The 23,309-nt window shown below is 46.5% G+C and overlaps 1 protein-coding gene across 1 annotated transcript; it reads left to right on the top strand.

Moving 5' to 3' along the window:
• Nucleotides 1-255: 255 nt before the first annotated feature.
• Nucleotides 256-20,535, top strand: RTL9 (retrotransposon Gag like 9). The gene is made up of 3 exons (XM_061409449.1): nt 256-9,536; nt 14,777-18,870; nt 19,415-20,535. The coding sequence occupies exons 2-3, from the start codon at nt 14,854-14,856 to the stop codon at nt 19,529-19,531; spliced, it is 4,134 nt and encodes a 1,377-aa protein (XP_061265433.1). The 5' UTR covers nt 256-9,536; nt 14,777-14,853; the 3' UTR covers nt 19,532-20,535.
• Nucleotides 20,536-23,309: the final 2,774 nt, after the last annotated feature.

The following is a 23,309-nucleotide window of genomic DNA, read 5'->3' on the forward strand; positions in this document are numbered from 1 at the left end:
CTCCTGGACTGAAGTAGTTCCACAACTGGTCTCACTTAAGTCTCTGAGACTGGAAGCCTGTCTGCTAATTCTACAGGTACCCAAAGTGTGGCTAGGGGGCCTTCCTCCACAGCCCCCTTGCCAAGCAGAATCAGGGAGGGCTTGAATGCAGAGAGCACGCTGAGGGCATGCCTGCACAGAAAGCAGAGCTCTTTTTTGCCACCACACCCCTTGAAAGAGAGTGAATCCTCAGGAGTGGGCGGGGAGGGGGAAGAGAGGAAGTGAAGGAAATCCTCTTGAAGCTGAAGCACCTTGGGGCCCAGACAACGGGATGTCCTGAAGGGGGAGGGAGGATGGGAGACAGAGGTCGGGGGTGTGTGCTGGTGGGTCAGCAGCCACAGGATCAGAGAGCCACAGTGGGAGTGGCCATGGCTAGGTATTGATGCTGCAGTTGCAGTCAGCTTTACAGGAACCAGAGATTTGAAATTTTAGGTGGCACTCCTTTCCTTTTGTTGAGTGCTTGGAGTGGCTCGGAAACCTGGGTTTGATCCCTGAGTCGGCAAGATCCCCTGGAGAAGGGAATGGCAACCCACTCCAGTATTCTTGCCTGGAGAGTCCCCATAGACCGAAGAGCCTGGTGGGCTGCAGTCCATGGGGTTGCTAAGAGTTGGACATGACTGAGCCTCTGTACTCTCTAGGGAGCTTCACCCTTCTGGACCCCACCCTCCCAGAAATAACTCCAGCTCATCACTAGGAAAGGAATAGCAAAGCTCAGTCTGTGGTTGAGGAAAGCCAAGAAAATGATTGCATGGATCCCTAATGCTGAATCTGTCTAGTTAGCTAGCTGGGGGGTGGGGTGGATATAAAATCAGTGAGAGGAAAGGCTTGGGAAAGCTCTCATCTGGTGGGACCGGGAAGCAAAGGAGGAAGAGAGCTACTTTAAGGAAATGGTAACCCTGATGGTGGTAGATCTGCCCTGGGCAGGACTTCCTGCTGCTGTAACCCATTCTCAGATGATGGTTCATACAGCAGAGAGCTGGAAATCTTAATCGTGGCTGATTTTTGTGAAATTTATTTCGTACCTGGCACTATGCTGGGCCTTACATGCATCACCTCATTTCATGACACTCTTTGATAGATCCTACTAATATTGTGCCCATTTTACAGATGAGGCTGAGAGAGGTTATATGACTTGCCCAAGGCCATGCAGCTATGGAGTGGCAGAGCCAGGATTTCAGCCCAGGTAGTCTTACTCCCAAACTCTGTTTATTAGGCCCTAGGAAGGGTGTAGGAATATGGGGATGCCTTCCCCTGGGCCTGTGGTTCTGCATGGGCAACCTCTCTTTGCATCTGATAGCTTCTGGTGAACAAGGTGAGTGACTGTATCTATCATGAATTCCCTTGGGTATGAGTTCCCAATCCAAGGAACAGGTCGGGCAGAGGCTCCAAGGCTAAGTCCCTATGTGATCCGCTCCTTTGATCCACCCTCTTGGGCTGGAGAAATGCCGGGGCTGAGGGGTCCCAGAGTATTTGATCTGTTTGATTCTTTGTACCAAGGCCTCTTCACATTTTTGACAGTCCCTAGTTCAGTGGCTCAGGCAACTGAGCCCGGGGGTGCCTTTGCAGGGAACCCTTCTATCTCCTATCCCACTGTAGCAGATGAGCTCCTTCCTCTTCCCTGTCCCCAGGTTCATTAAATGCGTCTTTGTCTTGTTACCCAAATTCTGAGTCTCACCTTTAGTAAGTTGTCTTGTACTTCACTTTCATGAGAACTTTCCCTTTTTGCCAATGGACTCTCTTGGTCCTTTTGGCCTTGACCTAGGTCCTGCTTCCAGCTCCTGCTCTGAGGTTTATCTCTGTACCTACAGTAATCTCATGTTCCTGCACTCTCTTCTCTCTGCTATCAGAGTTGCCGTCAGGATGGGATACATCCAGGTGAGTCTTAACAGATTGACCCTCCCAAGAAGTTGGCATTTTAACTGGTGTCAAAGCCCCATATCAAAGAAATTATGGACTTAAGAATTTTCAAGCCCTTGGGTGGGGATAGGGAGAGATTTGGAAGGGCAAGGGAATGTTCTTAATACTCCTGGAATACCATGAAGTAGACATCAAATTCAGGCTACCACCAGGCCAGAAGCTGGCTTATTTTTTTTAGAATCCATCACATCGAATGAACTCCCTCCTCTCACTCACCACTCAAGGTTTTGACTAAAAAGTCTTCCAGATAATGAACTTCTATGATGCAAGCATCATTTTCTCAGAGCTCTGTTGGAAGGACTGCTAAGCTCCATGAGTTACCAAAGACCACACAAACAATAGTAGTCAAAGCAAAGCCAAATTCCTCCTGAGACTAGTTTCTTTCTATAACCTGAGAACAAATCCAATCTCCACCCTAGACAGGGTGATTTTCCTCTTTTCATTTCTCTGGCACTGATATGAGCCCTCTTCTCCTCTAATCTTCCTCAGACTCTTAGCAGAATACAAATGAGAAGCTGCTGATTTTGCCAGGCTGAGAAATTGAAAGTAGCCAGTTTTGCTTTTTCTCTGCCAAAGACAGTGTTCCTTCTGTGCTGCTATATACGGAAAAAAGGGCAAGACCTTCTGACCTTGTTATGTTCTTATTCATGACCCATCAAGTCATTAGGAAAGCCTAGAGGGACACTGTTTTTAGTATGGATCCTGGTAAGTTTATCCAGATAATTTCCTATCAAAGGCATCCCTCACACTCACCTCCAAACATGTCCTGTGCCCTAAGAATGCTTTGGTGTTGGGGCAGGTAACAGGGGTGGGCTCTGTCATCTAGGACTCTTTGGAGCCCTCGTTTGAGCTGCTTCAGGGACTGACAAACTGGCCAGAGACTATGTCCAGTGTCTCAGGAAAGCAGTAAATAAAAGCTCCTCCTTTCCTGGGGAGCCCATGTCTATTTTGGCCTCTCTTTCCATCAGACTGGGAAGATGTTGAAAAGGGCCATCTCGCGGCAGAGCAGGGAGCTTGCAGTGTGGTGGCTGCGTTTCTAATTGGGCTGACTATCAGCCCAAGCCCCACTGCCCTTTTCAACACAGAGGAGTTGCTAAATTCTATTTCAACTGTCCTGTTTACATCTTGCCCCGTTTCAGCAATTTGCTTTGTAAAAGATGGAGAAGCCAGCAGTGACTGTACCCACAACAGTAGCTGAGGTCACATTTAAGAAATTCAAATGCTCAGGGTGCGCTTCTCCCATTAAGTCCAACTCGAGCCATTGGATGTGCACAGCACTGCTCAACAGAAGACCCCCGAAGGCTGTGTGGCATTTCTAGTATGCTGGGGGTTTGGGAAAGAACGAAAAGGCATTTTCATTTTCCGAACTCAGAAGCACTTCCGGGGGTGGGGGAGGGTGTCAGGAATTCTTCCAAAGTCATGGGCCTGCCCACACCTGACTGATGACCTACCCCAGGCTCTTCCCTCCCTGCCCCAAATAAAAGACAGTATGAGTGACAACGAGCCCCGGTACTTACAGGTGCAGAGGATTTTCGGACAGAAAAATGGAGAAGGCAGGTTCCTGAATGCCTGCTGAGTCAGTTGCATCAGCTTAGGAGGTGATGATTGTAAAAATAAGATGTTTGGAAAGTCTTGTCGCCCTCTCCTCTTGTTTTTTTCAGTCCATATCCAAACTCAGATCACCCCCTCTACCTCCCCAGGACATCTGTCTTTCCTGGCTGCCTGGCGCCTCCATACCCCTTCTCGTGAGGGTGCTGGCAGCCACACTGCCTCTTGGAGCCTGTGGCCCAGCAAGGTAGTCAGGCTCCTGGGATTAGGCTGGCAAGAATGACTGTCCTCCAAACGATCAGCCCAGAGGAAGAGAGAGCGCAAGCAAACCCGAAAACAGGTCCAGGATGGAGAGCTCCTAGTGCTGAGCGTGTTTCTGGCGTATTCCGAAAGTGGCATCCACAGCAGAGAAAGTGTCCCAAAATAGCTCAGGCTGCCAATGCCTCGCTGAAACCTGAGAAAGAATTGCTGAATTCAAAGATCTGGGTCGCTGTGGGTGTGTGATCAAAGTGCGGATTTGTTGGTAGGAGGAACTCGAGCCATGAGCTTAGGAGAGACGTGAGGTCACCTGGGGCATGGCCTGCCTTCTTTCTTCCAACTTGGTTAAGTGGCTGGTGGTGTCAGAAAGCTCCCCTGTGCAGAGTTGGGGGCTGGCAGGAGTTCCTGGGGATGCTGTTCTCATTCCCAGGTCTCTGATGCACCGACAGTATGAAATAGCAGTGCTCTATTTTCTGCATTTCCAACATGGGAACTGATACTGTGCAAAGGTTTCTTTAAGATGCTGCTCCATAACTGATGTAATTCCCCTTCCAGTAGATTTTTCATTTCTTTTGACCTTTGACAAAATAAATGTCAGCACCTAAAAAATCAACAGAGAGGGGCAAACAGTAGGGTCTCTGTGATTTTCTTGGGATTTGAGAAATCTCTCCTCCCTGGCTTCTGACTGGATGGTGTTTATACAATGCTGCCTATGGTACTGGGAAGGCTGAGGTCCACTCAGTCACATGGTCTCATTTTGATATTTGCAAGATCTTGGGTCATTCTCCTTTAATCAGGTGTGTTGAAATTTTAGGATTGTCCGCAGAGAGTGTGGGTCAGTATGTGAAAAGTATAGCACACATCTCCCTTGGATCAGCCTTGGAGTTTAAGAAGAAAAAAGCAGAGCATTTGGTTTCTGGCTCTAGATCTGCCTGTCTTTTGCTGAGCGATCTGGGACAAGTCACTTCTCTTCGCTGGATCTCAGGGTAAAATGAAGACAGTAATCCCCATTCTAATCCTAACCCAATGGTGTCTGACTCTGCAACTCTCTGGACTGTAGCTCACCAGGCTCCTCTGTTGATGGAATTTTCCAGGCAAGAATACTGGAGTGGGTTGCCATGACCTCATCCATGGGATCTTCCCGACCCAGGGATCAAATCCATGTCTCTTGTGTCTCCTGCAATGGCAGGTGGGTGCTTTACCACTAGCACCACTGGGGAAGCCCCAGTGATATCAATAGTGAAGATTAATGCCAAGGGTCACAAGAATGCTACTAGGGGGAGGGTTTGTCTCTCTCAGTATTTGACGGCAGGCTTCAGTTCCTTAGGGGACCCTGACTGGTAGCCTGTATCAACACGCCTACAGTGAGCCCAGTGCATACCGCAGCACTAGGCACTAGGGGCTTTATGCATAGGGGTCAACATTATGTCCAGTTCCAAGCTGTAGGACTGTCGATCAGTTGCTTAGTGCCCAGGAGTTCAGTTTTCCCATCTGTCAAGTGGGTATACAAATTAATAATAATACAGGTCTACAATCCTTTATCTGAAACCATTGAGACTACATATGTTCTGGATTTCATGAGTTTTTTTTTTTTTTTTTTTTTAGATTTTAGTAAAGCAATATGGTACCTATAACATATATAATACCCCTTGTGGAATCTGGGGCAAGTATTCTGTCATCAATCACACTAATATTTCTCAATGGGATAAATGAATAGCCTGGGCTTCCCTGGTGGCTCAGACAGCAAAGAATCTGCCTGCAATGCAGGAGACCCAGGTTCAATACCTGGGTTGGGAAGATCCCCTGGAGAAGGGAATGGCAACCCACTCCAGGATTCTTGCCTGGAGAACTCCATGGACAGAGGAGCCTGGTGGACTACAGTCTATGGGGTTGCAAACGTTAGGACATGACTGACTGAGCGAATAACACACAAAACAATTCAGGCCCAGTTTGGCTACCATATGAGCTTGCCACAAAATTTCAGTTTTCAGAATCCTTTGGATGTCAAAAAGCCAGGTAAGAAATTGTGGACAATGAAAGAAGCTAATGTTTCTTTGGGCTTCCCTGGTGGCTCAGCCGTAACTAATCCACCTGTCAGTGCAGGAGACCTGGCTTCAATCCCTGGGTCAGGAACATCTCCTTGAGAAGGAAATGGCAACCGACTCCAGTGTTCTTGCCTGGGAAATCCCATGGACAGAGGAGCCTGGCGGCTACAGTCCATGGGGTTACAAAGGGTTGGCATGACTTAGCTACTAAACTACGTTTCTTTAGTGTGTGCCATGTGCGAGGTATGGTTCTAAGCAGTTTGTACACATTGACTGATTTAGTTGGGCCAATAACCCTATAAGCTGGGCATTATTATTATCACCATCATGCCCATTTTACAGATGAAGAAACTGAGGCTCAGAGAGGTTAAATAACCTGAGCAGAGTCCCAAAGCCAGTGAGGGGCAAAACTGGGATTCTAACCCAGACAGTTCAGCCTAAGAATCTGTGCTCTTAACCATCTTCTGTACAAGCTCGATGGGGTTAAAATGAGGCTTCAAAGGCCCACAGGGGCCAAGCAAGTCACTGTGAAAAAGTCAGTGGCTGGTGGGTACTGAGGCAAAATGGTGAGCCAGTGGTCCATCTACAAGGAGCAGCTTACCCAGCTCCACCTGACTGTTCCCATCTCAGAACCAGGATCTGAGTTTTCTGTTTTTCCCGCATTATGTAGGTGAAATCTCCTGACTTTCAAATGTTAGCAATACTTTAAAAAATGGCAAAAACATTGTAGGGGTCAAATAAAATCCTTTTCTACAGTCTGAATCCAGCCTGTGGCTGCTAGTTTACAGACTCTGTGATGAGGAAATAGATGTGAAAGAGCTTTGAAAACTGAAGAACGTGTTCTAGACACAGACAGTCTCATTCTTAGGGTTAAGGTATTCTTTTTTTTTCCTTCACCGTGTCTAGTTTTTTGAAAACTGGTATTCCTGGCCTGATGGAGATGAAAAGTAGGAATTAAATAGAGACTTCAGTGAACTTGAATGCTTCATTCCTTTGGCAGGCTGGATAAATGAGAAGCCTAGGTGTACTGGATGGGCTAAGCCTCAGAATTCCTGCCACACCCACAGGCCCCTTCTAAAGAGTTTCCATCCGCAGACCCTAGCCGAGGGAAGGAGCAGTTTCTTATGAATAGGTGGCTATGTTTGGTACCCACGTGACCCTGCTTCTCCCTGCCAATAGCCGACTGAGCCAGGAGAGGGCATCTGATCCAAGAGCAGTCACTCTATAGGCTGGCAAGTTGCCTAGGAGGGAACGTGGGATGAGAACTTTGCCCAACAAGCACAGTGGTGACTAAATTTGGACCAATGAGAGTCTCTCGCTTGGGGAGCTTGAATACCAGACCTAGAAAGAGTGAGCAGTTGGCAACAGGGGCAGAATACAGGCAGCAGGGCTCACAAATAAGCAGGCCCAGGAGAGGTGACTGAGCTTCAACTAGGTGCCAGACCCTTGACGCATGTTTTGTGTTTAAAACATTCAAAGATCCTGTGAGGTAGGTACCGTTATTATCCCTGTTTTACAGAAAAGATAACAGGCCAGTGCTGGGAGTTGGAATCCTGGTTTATTTGATATTAAATTCAGGATGGAAGGGATACATGTATACCTGTGGCTGATTCATATTGATGTATGGCAGAAACCATCACAATATTGTGAAGCAATTATCCTCCAATTAAAATAAATTAGTTAATTAAAAATAATATCCAGGGTGTCCAGATCCCTAAGCCAGCTGTTCTTAAACTCTAGAGGGTTTCAGAATCACTTGGGTCAAAATGCAGATTCCTTGGCCTCACTCTGGACCTACTGAGTTTGACTCTCTGAATGTGGAGCCCCACCTCCCAACTCTGCATCTGCATTTTAACAGTCCTCACAGAAGAATGACTAATGCAAAGGGCTTCCCAACCACACTTAGAGAAATGCAGTTTGAGGGAGTATGGCAGGTACTGTAAACTGCTCTGCCTTCACCTTCAGAAATAAGGTCAAGGTCAATAGATGAGGTCAAAGTCCAATTGACGCTCTTTTGGAAATAGGGCCGATTCTACAAATATGAGGACATTAGTCTGTCCTCTTTTCTAATTCAAGAAGTATCCACTGACACCAGTTACCTGAGGAAAGATGGCAGGCCTGAGATGAAGGCTCAGCACTTTGTAGAGAAAAACCTACCTGTTCTTCAGCAGGCAGAGCTCATAGCAGCCATACCGTCACTAAGCATTTTCCACAAAGAGCACACATTGCAGAGACTTCCGGTATTGGCAGCGAAGAACAGGAGAGAAAATGCCCAAAGGCAGAGACATAGATTATAAACCATGGGATTTAAAAATGTAAATCTACTTCCTAGGCCAAACATAGAGATTCTCCTCAGCGCTAGAATAGTTGTGTAAAAGATCCATCTATGCTCTTCTTCACACCATTGATGAGAGGATTGAACAGGATGGGACCAAGGCTAGAAGCTGCTTCTAGATTGTGGTAGAACCCCAGTCTGGCTATAGTATTGAGCCAATTGAGAATTCATTTGCCTTTAGGAACTCTCCCTGGAGAGACCAGTAATAGTCTGAAGGCTGCTTGGAGTGTCTCAAGTCAGAAACTGGTTTGTGAGCCAAATGCTTAATGGCATCAGGCAAATATTCCTACAGGACAGTTGGGTGGTCCAAGGGATGGCAAAAGTCAAATGTGCTGGCCAAGTCCTGCCCAGCAGGGCTTGAATTTGCACTTGGCAAGTTCTATTTCTCTCATGCTCCTTTATGTGGACACTTTATGTATGTTAATATCCTCACTTAGGCTAAGGTCAAACTCTGTTCTTCCCAGTTCTGGCCAGAAAGATTTCCTGTCTTACAGGTATCTGATCTTATCTTTGTTGATATTTTCACTGTGAGGGATTCCCTAAAGAAGGTCTTTGGATAAATGCCCATCCTCCAGGAAAATTATTGCAGTCCTCGGGTGCAATGAGAAAGCCTGAGGACGATGTAGCCAGTGTTCTGTAAAGCAAAACCTATTTCACTGAAAGAACTGTCCTTTATTCTGAGATTGTTTGCTTCTCTTTTTGTGTTTAAAGAAAACCCTTTCTAGGAAATGATAATTTGAGGTTGTTTTGTCTTGCTTGTTCCTTTATTTGGAGAAATAAAAACCTGGCAACCTACTGTCAGTCTCCCCAGATTTTTGGTTTGTGATAGCTGCCAGTCTTGGGAACCTGGCTTAATTGGTTTCAGTTCTGCTAGAACCTCTAGGTACCTTCTATCACCACTTCCATTCTAAGTGCTATAAATTACCTGCTTCATAATCTGCGGCAGAATCTCTCCAAGGATTGAGATCAAGCTTACAGCTCTGGAGTTTACGGTATACTGGTCTGTAGTTTCCTTCTTTAAGAAAATTGGGATGCTGCCCATGTGCAATCCTTTGATATCCCTCCTGTTCTCTCCGATTGCACAGGACAGCAGCTTATGCAAGGCAGTTCCGTTTGCTCTTCTTATAATGTTTTTTTTCCCTATAGAGTTGGACATGCATATACATGTTGTTTGGGGAATTTGCAGCACATCCAATGAAAGTGTAATTCCCAACTAACAGTCAAATCCTTCTCTTTGGAGCTACCCAGAACACACCTACCCTCTCTTCCATATGACAGCCCTTCAGAGACTCGAAGACAGTGTGTGACTCTCCTTTGAGTTAAGAGCACCAGCTGAGTCAGACAGTCGCGAGTGACAAGCCCAGCTTCACCCCCTCTCGGCTGTGGGAGCCCAGGTGAGTTACTTGATTTTATTTTCTCTCCACTTGTTTTTTTTTTTAAAGCTGATTTATAAAATTAGGGTTAAAAAACCCACTTCATTGGTTTGTTGTGTGATAAATGATGTGATATATGTAAAGAGCTTAACCCAGTGCCTGGCAGAGTGAGGATTCCGTGAATGCAAGCTCTTTCCCCCTTCGATTTATAAAGAGCCAGGTGGGCATTTTAAGCATCAAGGCTATTGGAGAAGTGGGGTGAGCAATGGGGTGAGGGAGGTGGCAGACCCTCAAGTAGATCAAGTCTTTCTCTACCCTGAGGTTGTCTCTTTTCTGTTATCTTAATTCTTGCTTGCTAGTGCCGGCAGGGAGAGGCTATCATGCAGAATCTCAGGAAAAGTTTATTTTCAAGAGCTGGAGAGCTATTTGTTGACATATTGAACTGTCTCTTGTTTATTCTTATTTCCCTGAGCAGCTAGCCCAAACTCAATTACCTTTTGTGAGGCAGCAGGCATGTGACACTTCCTACTAGCTGTATTGATCAATGTAGACTGGGCCAGACGTGAGAGATCTGAGATGCTAAGCAGCAGTTTCTGGGCTTTTCCTTCCTTAGTAGGCCTCCCCTCTCTGTGTCTATAGAGACACTGGCACGAACAAAATGAAAATCTGGGACCCAAATGGCCTGAGCCTGCAAGCACTCTTGCTAGATAGCCACCTTAGAAGACGGCTGATGATTAATGGTCACAATGAACCAGAACTTGAACTCCTGGATGTCCAGAGTCAGAGTGGTTTTCTAACAGGAGCTCTTTGCACACCCTAGGTTTTGCAAGCAATTGCATGATATGAACTCCAAATGCCATTGCAGCTAGAAAAAGTTTGGAAGGAGACACACCCAACTGTGAACAGACAGAGGAATGGAACTTGAGGGGATGGGGTGGGGTGGGGTAGGTGCAGGACTGGCTTTATCTGTAGGTAGGATTTCAAGTTTTTATCCTGAGAATATATTCCTAGATTACTTGTGTAATTCTTAGGCATAAATAAAAGTAGAAAAATAAGAAATTGGATTTTTAAAAAGTAATGATAAAAAATAAAATAAGCCATTAGAGACAGTTTTCAGAGGTCACTACTGACCAAGGATCTCAGTGATACAAGAATTAAGCCTATTGGAGGAGAAAGGTTACTTGGGTGGGGAGATGTTGGGGGCCCTTAGAGAGAGGAGAGGAGAGGGCTAGAGATAGAACTGTAGAGGAACATACCTTTTAAAAGAAAGAAAAATATTTTTTTCTTCTAATACAATAATATTTATATGGACAGATGAGAGAATACAGCTAAGAAAAACAAAAGTAAAAATTCTCTTTAATCCAGTCACTCAGGTATGGTCACTGTTAACATTTTGGTATACATCTTTCCAAACTGTATTTTTTTTCTCTGCAAAAATATACATATTTATTTTATAAAAATAAGATACTCATTTTCACTGGACACTGGAGATGTACAATGATTTGTTTAATCATTCAGTGGATTGGGTTCTAATGCTGGCATTTAGGTAATTTCCAAGTTTTTATGATCATAAACAACAGTGCTTTCTAGCTATGTGACCTTGGCAAAGCTAACTAAGCTCTCTGTGCCTCATCTGAAAATGAGAGTGATAATACCTATCTCATAGGGCAGCTGTGAGCAGCAAATGAGATTTTGCATGTATAGTGCTTAGCACAGTGCCTGGCACAGTAAGTCTTAGCTGTTATTATTAAGTATAATAATAATAATAATTGTTGTTGTTGGGTTCCCTGTGAGTACTTTTTGGTTTAGGGTAGGGGGAGAGTGACTGGAAGTTTTCCCTTTGAGTAGTATACTACAGTGAGTTCTGGAGTCAAATGGAGCTGTATGGTTTTGGTCATGTCAGTTCACTTCACCGAGACTCAGTTTTCTTATCTGTAAACTGAGAATTAAAAACACCTAGCTTACAGGATAGATGTTGGGATCAAATGAGAGAATGCATGTAAAACCCTCAGCGTAGTTCTTGGCATGTAGCAAGAGTTCCAAGTCAGTTGGTATTATTATTATTACTATTATTATTATCACAATGATGATTCAGCCATTAGTGGGGGTAGGAAGAGCACGGTGGTACTTGGGGAGTGTTTCTAATCACTTGTCTGTTTACCAAGAGAGGAAATTAGTCTGATTCTGGAATCAGACTAACTTGGGCTCATATCAGGGCTTTGCCATGTGCTGGTTCTATGATATTGGTTACAATTTCTCCAAGCACCTCTCACCATTTGTAAAAGAATATATTATATACACACACACATATATACAATAAAACTGAATCACTGATGAACACCTGAAATTAACATAACATTATAAATCAATTGTATTTCAATAAAAAAGAAAATTGAAAAAAGAAAATGAAGGAAAAAATTTCTAAAGCATAAAATAAATGGGAATGGTATTAGTGCCTGCCTTGCAGGTGTGGCCATGAGGTGTGAAGGATATAAAACAAGTGCGGTGCTTAGCCTGAGTGCCCAGGTATTGTGGGGTGATAATTATCTTTGGTTGTTGGAGCATGGGGAGGTTTATAACAAGCTGAATGCCTCCCCCCAGCCCCTAGATTCTGAGTCCCTGGGGTACTTCAACTTCATCTAAAGGCTTTGCCCTATTCGGGGCTCAGGGACCATTTCTGCCCTTAGTATAAGGGTTGGAGGGCTCCTTATTCAGAAGGCTCTGGCAAACCTTTTTGTTAATTTTACTCTGATCTTGTGCCCCAGTTCTAGAAAGCAGGCTAAAGTCCTGCTTCTATGAGCAAGCTCTCACCTGGTATGCTTAAGATTGGCATGCTTTTCTTGCCAGTTGTCTGGATGCCCTGGAGCCTCATTGTTGAATTCTAACCCTATGGCAGGGTAGCTGGTTGCAAGATTTCCCACTGAGTCTCTGACACTAGGGCCAGTTGGCTTTTTAGTTGTCACCATTGCTGGGCTCTCTTAAGCCCCGTGGCCCATCCTTCCAAACCCTGGTTTACCCGCACCTGAACCCACTCTTCTCCACTGCTCCACTCAGCCTCCAGCCCTGTTCCCTCTATCCCCTACCTGCTCTTCCACGGCCCACTGGTGGTAGCGCCTGGCTCCCACGACCCTGGTGTCCACTCAGCCACAGAGAGAATGTCTCATTTCCTGAGCCAAGACCCTTTCGGTCTCATCTCTTTACTTGTGTGACTCTCCTCTTTCCTTTGGGATGGCCAGAGGTGGGCAGAGTGGCCTGGTGGCAGCTACTGGGGGCGAGGGGAAGAAGGGTGGAGTTGCATAGGCCAAGTGCTAAAGTGGAGCTTCTGGAGGGCTGTCAAGTGAAACGCGGCCAGAGGCAAATGTCAGAGCCTATATAGAGGCAGGAATCTGGGACCAGAGAGACAGAGCAAGCACTAGCAAGTCAGGAGCAGTGGGGCGGGTGGGCGGGTGGGCAGGCTGGCTGGCTGGCGGGCAGGAGGGGGGCGTGGCAGGGGATAGCTAAGGGAGATTGCAGAGAACAGCTGCTGGTACTGGGTCTTACTTTAATGAACTGGCTGGGCATGGGGCATAAGTAAATTGGCCAGACCAAAACAACTAGGGGCGCAAAGGACATACTCCCTCTCTTCTCCCTGACTGGCAAGGTAAGATCTTTCCGGGTTTTGCCTGGTGGGAAACTATGGCATGTTCAGGGATTTTTCTGAAGATGTGGTAGGTGGGGGTGGTCAGCTACGGCTTCCCTTTTGACCCATCTTTCCCATTGCACCAATTATTAGAGTAACCACGGTCCTAACATGAGGCCAGTGTTTCAGATAAGGTGGATCATTATAGCACAGCAGAGAAGAGTAGGGGTCTCTGGAGTTGGGTGGGCCTGGGAATCCAAGTGACTGCAGGCAAATTATGAAGCCTCTCTGGATCTTAGTTTTCTCCTTTGTAAGATGAGGATTTTGAGGATGACCGTCACTGAGGATGACCAAAATCTCTCAGTGTTGCTGTGGGGACCAAGTAAGAGAGTGCATGTAAAGTGCCCAGTAGGGTACTTGCCAGTCATCATATGCTCAAGAGATGTTGAGCATTTGGCACTTCTGTTGCTAGCATTCTCAATATTATTATGGAGGCACGCTGCACCAGATTGATGAGTTTTATGACATTGTCCCAAATGAGCAAGTGTTCCACTGGGGGCATGAGCAGGCTGAGGGGACATGTCAACATTGTGTCATGTGTGTGTTAGTTTCCAAGTTCTGTGCCAAGAAGCCCCATTGGAGGCTGCTTATGAGAGTGGGCTGGAGGGGTGAGGCTCTGGGCTTACCCACTCACTCTTACCCAGTTGTCAGAGAAGCTTGAAGTTTGTACTTCCTATAGACTGAGCTTCAAGTGAACCATGATCTAGGACATCAGAGAGATAACTGAATGTAGCCTTAGGGATGCCAAAGGCTAGGCAACCCCAAGGAGTAAGTGATAGTCAAAGACAAACAGTTTCTAGTGTTTCAGTGGTCTTATTCTAACCCCAATCCCAACTAATCTGAGTGCACTGGTAAAATGGGAATAATACGACTATTGTAAGATTCCAGTGTGTAATGCTTCTACATCCTGGTACACTGCAGATGCTAAGGTGTACTGCCTTGAACACACTAGGTGAGCAGTAGGTGGTAGTAGTAGTGGTGATTTTTGTTATTAAAAATCAAAATGTTAATAAACAGGAATTTCAGTTTGTGGAATGCTACTCTCATTGGTCAGTTAAATGCCTTCCTTTTCCTGAGGAAGACATTTAGGTCCATTAGAGTAGTAAAATGGGGATTAAAGCATTAGCAGGACTCAGTGAGCACTAGGAACTAATAGTTATCCTGGGGCGAAAGGTGTTCTCATCCAGGCCCTTGGCTGGCTTGCTAGTGCTATGGTGGGAAGAGAGCATAGCTCAGGAACCTGCACTTCTCACAATTTTCCAGAAGGTGGTGCTGCTGTTTCATTTCAACCAGGACCTCCCAGGCTCTGGGCTGCTGAAGTTGCCAGTGTTGATAGCTTTTATAAACTGAGTGTGTGTGCCGTGTGACTGAGCAGGTTAGTTTGAAAAGGATAGAGGTGGAAAGGATAGTTGCTCCAGCTTCGAATTTGTTTAATGCCATACAGCTTCTTTAACCTGAGAGGCCCATCTCTGATGCCACAGAGCCAGCAAACACATAAGAGGTCTCCATCACGGAGTCATTTGTCTATTTCCCCATTTTTTTGATTTGCCTTTTGACTGCTAAACTTGTTTCCTGTTTACAGATTTTCTTGCCACTTGGGCTTCAGCAGGACCCCTGATATAATTGCTTTAGAGGTTCTCTACACACTGTCCTTTGGCCATGGCAGATACATCAATACCCTTAAATTCACTGCAGTTCAGCAATGTGCTGAGGGAGGAAAATGGCGACACCCAAAATAGGGAGATGACCTTCTCTGGACCAACGCAGGAGAACACAGCAGAAGGCCAAATTCTGCCTTCTAGTGTCCAGCCTATGGTCTCAACTTCAGCATCAGACCCTGGAGGGATGTCCACACAGCTGATGACATCCCCAGCCTTTGACACCATGGCCACACCTCTAATGGGAACAGCAAACTCTGGAGCTGTGTCTTCACCGCTCCTGTCAGACTCTGGGGCACTGTCCCCATTGTTAATGCCAACTTCAGATTCAGAGGCTCTGTCCCCATTGTTAATGCCAACCTCAGACTCTGGGATGCTTTCCCCATTGCTAATGCCAGCCTCAGATTCTGGAACATTGTCTCCATTGCTGTCCACTTCAGAGTATGGATTAATGTCCCCAGGGCTGATGATTCCTGACTTTGGAACAATGTCCACAGCACTAACGGCAACACCAGATTCTGAAGACATATCACCACTGGCAATGTCAGCCTCATCCTCTGAAGCAATGGCCACACCATTGATGCTAGCCCCAGATTCTGGAGAGCTCTCCCCACTGCTAATGCCAGATATTAACCCCAGAGAGATGTCCACACAGCCAACGCCAGCTCCAGGCTTTGAAGGAATGTCACCATTGCAAATTACAGATGAAGACACTGAAGCAATGTCCAAAGTGCTAATGACTGCCCTGGTCTCTGGAGAGATCTCTTCACTGCTCATGTCAGACACAGACTCTGAAGCGATCTCCTCACTGATAATGTCAGCCCTAACTTCTGAAGCAATGTCCACCCAGCTAACGAGCACCCAAGATTCTGGGGAAATGTCCACCCAGCTAATGTCAGGCCCAGACTCTGCAGTACAGTCTTTACCACTAACAACAGCTCCAGGCTCCGGAGCCATATCCTCACCACTCCTGTCAGTCCCCGAGGCTAGAGAAATGCCCATCTTGTCAAAGCCAGCCCCAGATGCTGAGGCAGTGTCCCCACTGCTAATGATGGCTCTGAGCTCTGGAGGGATGCCCACCCAGCTGATGCCAGCCCAAAGCTCTGGAGCTATGTCCTCACAGTTAACACAAAATCTAGATTCTCAGATTGTGTCTACTCCACCAACGAGAGCAACAGCCTCCGGGGAGATGTCTGCTTCGTCAGCGAGAGCCTCAGATTCTGGAGCAAGGTCGACACTGCGAATGAGAACCCCAGCCTCTGGCAATATGTCCATGCTGCTAAAGACAGTCCCAGACTCTGCAGCACTGTCCACCCCACTGATGACAGCCACAACCTCTGGAACCATGTCCGCAGAGCCAGTGCCAACTGCAGCCTCTAGAGGAATGTCCACACACTTAACAACGGCTCAAATTTCTGGAGCCACATCCACGGGCTTTATGAAAGTCCCAGCCAGTGGGGCAAAGTCCACACCACGAATGAGAGCTCCAGCTTTGGGGGCAATGTCCATCCCACCCAGCACAGCCCCCATCTCTGAAACAGTATCTATGCTACAAATGACCACCCCAGCCTCTGGGTCAGTGCCCACACTGCAAATAAAAGCGCCTGTCTCTGGAGCAACATCTAGGTCACAAAGGAGAGCCACAGCCTTGAGAGTGACAGCCGGACCACAAATGAGAGCCTCTGGAGCCATGTCCACCCCACAGATGACAGCCAAAGCCTCTGGATCCATGTCCTCACTATTAACGAGAGACACAGCCCCGGGAGTGATGTCCGTGCCGCTGATGAAAGCTACAGCCTCAGGAGCATTGTCCAAGCCACTAACAACAACCAAAGCCTCAGAAGCAATGTTCATGCAGCAAATGACAACTGCAGCTTCTGGAGAGATCTCCACAATGCTAATGAGAGACATAGCTTCTGGAGCCATGTCCATGCCACAGATGACAGACACTGCCTCTGCCGGGATGTCCACACCACTAATGAGAGCCCCAGCCTCTGGAGACGTGTCCACACCACAAATGACAGCCGCAGCCTCTGGAAGCATGTCCGTGCCCCTAATGAGAGCCCCGGGCCCTGGAACCATGCCCACAGTGCTAATGAGATCCACAGTCTCTGGAAAGATGCCCAGTCAGCCAATAGGCACTCAAGACTTTGGGGGGATGTCCATGTCGTTCAAAAGATTCATGACCTCTGGAGGGATGTCCACACTGCAGATGCGAGCCCCAGCCTCTGAAGTGATGTCCACACCAAAAATTAGAGCCCCAAGCTTTGGGGCAGTATCCACACCCCTGATGAGAGCCTCGAACCCTGGAGAGGTGTCCACACTTCTCACAGGAGCTTCATCCTCTGGAGAGATGTCCTCAGCACTAACGAGATCCCCAACTTCTGGGGAGATAGCCACCACCCCTCTGAGAGCCCCAGCTTATGGAGCAATGTCTACTCCGCAAAGAACAGCCACAGCCTCTGGCATGATGTCCATGCCACAAATGAGGGCTCCAATCTCTGGGCCGATGTCCACACCACTCATGAGATCCACAGCCTCTGGAGTGATGTCCACGCCTCAAATGACAGCTGTGGCCTCTGGAGGGGTGCCCATGCCATTGTTGAGGGCCCCAGCCCCTGGAGCAACATCTGCACCACAGATGCCCACAGCAGCATCTGCAGAGGTGTGCACGCTATCCATGCGAGCCCCCAGCTTGGGAGTGATGTCCCCGCCATTATTAAGGGCTCCAGTCTCTGGAATTATGTGCACACCCCCAAGGAGACCCTCAGTCTCTGAAGATGTGTCCACAGAGTTCATGAGAGGTCCAGCCTCTGGAAAGATGGCCACCGCACAAACCACAGCCATGGCCTCGGGAGGGATGTCCAAGCCATCCGTGAGAGCTGTGGCCTCTGGAGTAACACCCATGCCACTGATGTCTGCCATGGCTTCTGGAGAGACATCCATACCACTAATGAAAAGCCTGTCATCTGGAGCAATGTCCACACTGCAAACAAGAGTTGTGAGTTCTGGATCAACGTCCTTGCCACAAACAACATACACAACCTCAGGAAAGATGTCCACACCACTGATGAGAGCCTCGGCTTCCAGAGCCACATCCACACCACTTATGAGAGCCTCAGCTTCTGGAATGATGTCCATGCCACTTCTAAGACCCATATCCTCTGGGGGGATGTCCATGCCACTAATGAGGGCCACAGTCCCAGGAGCCATGTTCGCATCCCAAATGGCAGCCCCTGGAATGATGTCCACCTTGGGAATCAAAGCCACAGACTCTGGGGAAACATCTGCCCCTCGCATCAATGTCACAGCCTCGGGATCAAAGTCCACACCACATGCGACGACCACCCCCCCCAAAACAGTAAAGCCACCATCAGAGGAAGTCCCATCTTTTGGCATGCTGACCCCAGCACTCTGTTACCTCTTAGAAGAACAAGAAGCAGCCCGGGGTTCATGCCCTGTGGAAGAGGAGGTGGAGATTGATGAGGAGAAGCAAATGAAGGGATTTTTGAATGATTCAGAGAAAATGGCTTTTCTCGTGTCTCTTCATCTGGGGGCAGCAGAGAGGTGGTCCATCTTGCAGATGGAGGTAGGAAACCCCCTCACCAGTGAAGATAAATCTTTCCTGAGAAGATCCCAGGGCTTATATGACTCCCTGTCTGAAATTGACATCCTCAGTGCAGTTCTCTGCCATCCCAAGCAGGGCCAGAAGTCGGTCAGGCAGTATGCCACTGACTTCCTTCTGCTGGCCCGACATTTGTCTTGGTCTGATGCCATTCTGCGGACCAGGTTCCTGGAAGGACTCTCTGAAGCTGTTGCCACCAAAATGGGCCGGATCTTCCTGAAGGTGGCTGGCAGCCTAAAGGAGCTGATAGATAGGTCTCTCTATACCGAGTGCCAGCTGGCCGGAGAGAAGAATTCCCGAGGCAGCTCCAGCCAGGTTCTGACATCACCCTGTAAGCGGAATAGTGAGGAAGCAATGGAGAATGAACTGAACCCCCAGCAGCAGACCGAGGAGGTAATGATGGGGAAACACACTCAAGGTTTCTGAATAGAAAATTGAAGGCATCCTGCTCCTTTATGTAGACTAAGGAAGAGGCTGGGGGAGGCATTGAGCTCCTAGACCATAAGCCTCAACCTGGAATTTCATCAGCGGGCCTGGTTAGGCCCTTGTTTTGGGCATATTAACCCAAACTCCATTAACTTTGTGGAGCCTTGCCCTACCTAAGATACTCAGGGTTTGGGGGTGGTAAAGGTCTAAATCTTCTGAGGGGACTGGTTGGGCTCAGTCCCAATTTGCTACTACTGATTCCAGGTCCAGTTCTAAAAGAGGGGTCATGTTTTGGAGGCTGGGTCCCACCTACAGCCACATGTGTTGTAGACCCAGGTCACTAGGGAATTTGACCAGTCTAGTCCTTGGTCACACTTTTTATACAAATAAGGTACGTTGGCCAAGTTCCTTGACATGTTAAGTGATTGAGATTATCCAGGTGGAACCCCACTTGTCGTAGTAAGCATGGCTCTTACATTTGCTGTTTTTGTTTTTTTTTTCTCACTCCCAGCACCAGCATGTTCCCAAACGCTGTTACTACCTGAAAGAGCATGAAGACCCTCAAGAGGGTCTGCACGACCACCTTCGAAAGAGCACAGGCCATCAGAAGGCCCCCACTAACAAGTAATGCTACCTGGACTCTTCTCCTGTGATATCCAACTTGGCTGCTAACTTGAGGACTGGTTCCTAGACTCATTCCATGCAATTACATCATTAGAACTTGTGGCCTTTCCCCCTTCAGCACCCCCTCCAGGTGCATCCCACCCTATCCCTCACTTGGTTGACTTGACCTTCTCTTTCACCCCACATGCCTTTAACCTGCCCCAACAATCAGAACGTGGACTTCAAGAATGTTCAATGTATGAGGTTCTGAACTCCCATTACCAACAAGGACAGTGCTAATTCTTGGTCCAGGGAGAAGTCTAGGCAGGAGAAACTATGTCCTACCTCAAAAACACCTTAGAGTGTCTTGCCACATGTCATCAGGCAAACTTGAGGAAGCCCTGGTCCCATTTCACCTGGCAAGGGAGCCCATAAGGAGAGTGATGCCCACTCCAATACCATCCTTTTCATCCAGTATACTTGTCCCTATATGCCCCAACTCATAGCACTTAAATTTGGTCTCCAAGGCCCTTGTCCTGTTTATAGTCTCCATCCTGAACCATTCGTTTTGACCCATAGTAATAATCTTAGTAATAGCTAATGTTTATTGTTTATGTACTATGTGACAGATAGTGGGCTAAACTCTTGACAAGCATCATCTCACTACATTCTTACCATAACCCAACTTGTTCTTCTGTTGTCAACTTCTGAAGTCTTGATCTATTGTCAGTGGCCATTGTCTTGTCCCTTAGTGTGAAATTTCTAGCTCTGACCTTTGGGTGACCTCCTCAGTTGTTAATTGCCCTCACTCCCCTTGGCTATTGTGCTTCGTGGCCAGCACTCTTGATAAAGATCTTGGTCTTTAAACAGGCATAGATAGAACATAATGTGAACAGTGTTTGCCTTAATGTGGTGGGATTATGGGTGTTTTAATGTTCTTTTTACTTCTCTGTACTTTCCAGTTTCTCTACAGTAAGCATGTATTACATTTGTAATCGTTAAAGTAAATAAAGTTCATTTATGAAAAAAAGAATTAACTGTGGCTAACAGAATTTGATTTATTGAGTCCTTCATTCAGTCAATATTTATTATCTAACATTGTCAGCCACTGTTTTGGGGACAGACAGATAAGAACATTGATCAAACGGAAACTTCATTCCAACAGAAGAGGGAGACAGACAATAAGTAAGAAAACACATAAGTAAGATAGGTTGAAATCGTGGTGAAGGCTATAAAGACAGGAAATAAGGATAATGGGGAATTTGATACTAACAGAGCAAATTTATTTATTCAATAATAGTCCATGTAATTGGGTTACTCAAAGATCTTTTAAAAACAGTAGGAGTGACATGATTAGAAACACATTTTAGAAAACTAACTTGGACAGAGGAGCCTGGCAGGCTATAGTCCATGGGGTTGCAAAGAGTCGGACATGACCGAGTGCCTGAGCACGGCAGCAAGCACTGCAATAGTACAGGTGACTGACTCTTCAGATGACTCAATCTAGGGTCAGGGCAGTGGGGATGAAAAGAGGCACAGAGACCAAATCTTCTCTGAGGGTTTAAGTCTGCTGCTCCATTACCTTAAACATTGGATCTGATTCCAGGAAGAGGAAAATGATTCTCGGAAAAAAGCAAAGATTAGCAGACAAATTGGCAGCCCCGTGGTGTGGGCTGCCTGTGGATGCATCAATCACCAGTGCTGTTTCCTCAGGCCTGGCGGGGGTAGGAGAGGAAGAGGGTTCAACTGGTTGGGAAACCAAAATTCTAGTTAGTGGTGCTCTGGGGACCCAGTTTTCCTCTCTTATCTGACCCTGTTGGCTCACACCTAGTCCAGTCCAAGCCAGAGTGGATTTTTGGACCTCCATGTTCAGCCAGAGTTGCTCTTAGTTCAGGGAAAGGGCTGTTGACTTTCCTGAAAAAGAAATTGATGATGCAGAATCAAAATTTGTGTCTGGAACCTATATAGGGGAAGGCAAATGTCTTAAAGATGAAAACTAATTTTCCGATCACCATGATAATGCAGAATGATCACAAGTCTCTGCTTCATTTTTCGCCCCAGTCATTCTTTTTCCCTTGGCTTTTGCCCCTCCTGTGTCCTTTAAGCTAATGTCACTAGAGATAAATGGAATAAATGAAGCCTGATCATACCCTGTATAATCATAAGGGATTTGATATAGGTCATACCTGAATGGTCTAGTGGTTTTCCCTACTTTCTTCAAGTCTGAATTTGGCAATAAGAAGTTCATGATCTGAGCCACAGTCAGCTCCTGGTTTTGTTTTTGTTGACTGTATAAAGCTTCTCCATCTTTAGCTGCAAAGAATATAATCAATCTGACTTCAGTATAGATCATCTGGTGATGTCCATGTGTAGAGTCTTCTCCTGTGTTGTTGGAAGAGGGTGTTTGCTCTGACCAGTGCATTCTCTTGGCAAAACTCTATTAGCCTTTGCCCTGCTTCATTCTGTACTCCAATGCCAAATTTGCCTGTTACTCCAGGTGTTTCTTGACTTTCTACTTTTGCATTCCAGTCCCTTATAATGAAAAGGACATCTTTTTTGGGTGTTAGTTCTAGAAGGTCTTGTAGGTCTTCATAGAACTGTTCAACTTCAGCTTCTTCAGCATTACTGGTCAGGGCATAGACTTGGATTACCATGATATCGAATGGTTTGCCTTGGAAACAAACAGAGATCACTCTGTTGTTTTTGAGATTGCATCCAAGTACTGCATTTTGGACTCTTTTATTGACTATGAGGGCTACTCCATTTCTTCTAAGGGATTCCTACCCACAGTAGTAGATATAATGGTCATCTGAGTTAAATTCACCGATTCCAGTCCATTTTAGTTTGCTGATTCCTAAAATGTCTATGTTCACTCTTGCCATCTCCTGTTTGACCTCTTCCAATTTGCTTTGATTCATGGACCTGACATTCCAGGTTCCTATGGAATATTGCTCTTTACAGCATCAGACTTTGCTTCTATCACCAGTCACACCCATAACTGGGTGTTGTTTTTGCTTTGGCTCCATCTCTTCATTCTTTCTGGAGTTATTTCTCCACTGATCTCCAGTAGCATATTGGGCACCTACCGACCTGGGAAGTTCATCTTTCAGTGTCCTATCTTTTTGCCTTTTCATACTGTTCATGGGGTTCTCAAGGAAAAATACTGAAGTGGTTTGCCATTCCCTTCTCCAGTGGACCACATTCTGTCAGACATCTCCACCATGACCTGTCCATCTTGGGTGGCCCCACACGGCATGGCTCATAGTTTCATTGAGTTAGACAAGGCTGCGGTCCATTTGATCAGATTGGTTAGTTTCCTGTGATTGTGGTTTTCAGTCTGTCTGCCCTCTGATGGAGAAGGATAAGAGACTTATGGAAGCTTCCTAATGGGAGAGACTGACTGAGGGGGAAACTGGGTCTTGTTCTGATGGGCAGAGCCATGCTCAGTAAATCTTTAATCCAATTTTCTGTTGATGGGTGGAGCTGTGTTCCCTCCCTGTTATTTATGGCATCTGGACCTATCACTTCATGGGAAATAGATGGGGAAACAGTGGAAAGAGCGGCAGACTTTATTTTTTGGGGCTCCAAAATCACTACAGATGGTGATTGCAGTCATGAAATTAAAAGACGCTTACTCCTCGGAAGGAAAGTTATGACCAACCTAGACAGCATATTAAAAAGCAGAGATATTACTTTGCGAACAAAGGTCCGTCTAGTGAAGGCTATGGTTTTTCCAGTGGTCATGTATGGATGTGAGAGTTGGACTGTGAAGAAAGCTGAGTACAGAAGAATTGATGCTTTTG

Source organism: Bos javanicus, chromosome X (genome assembly GCF_032452875.1).
Source record: "Bos javanicus breed banteng chromosome X, ARS-OSU_banteng_1.0, whole genome shotgun sequence".
NCBI classification, from domain to species: domain Eukaryota; kingdom Metazoa; phylum Chordata; class Mammalia; order Artiodactyla; family Bovidae; genus Bos; species Bos javanicus.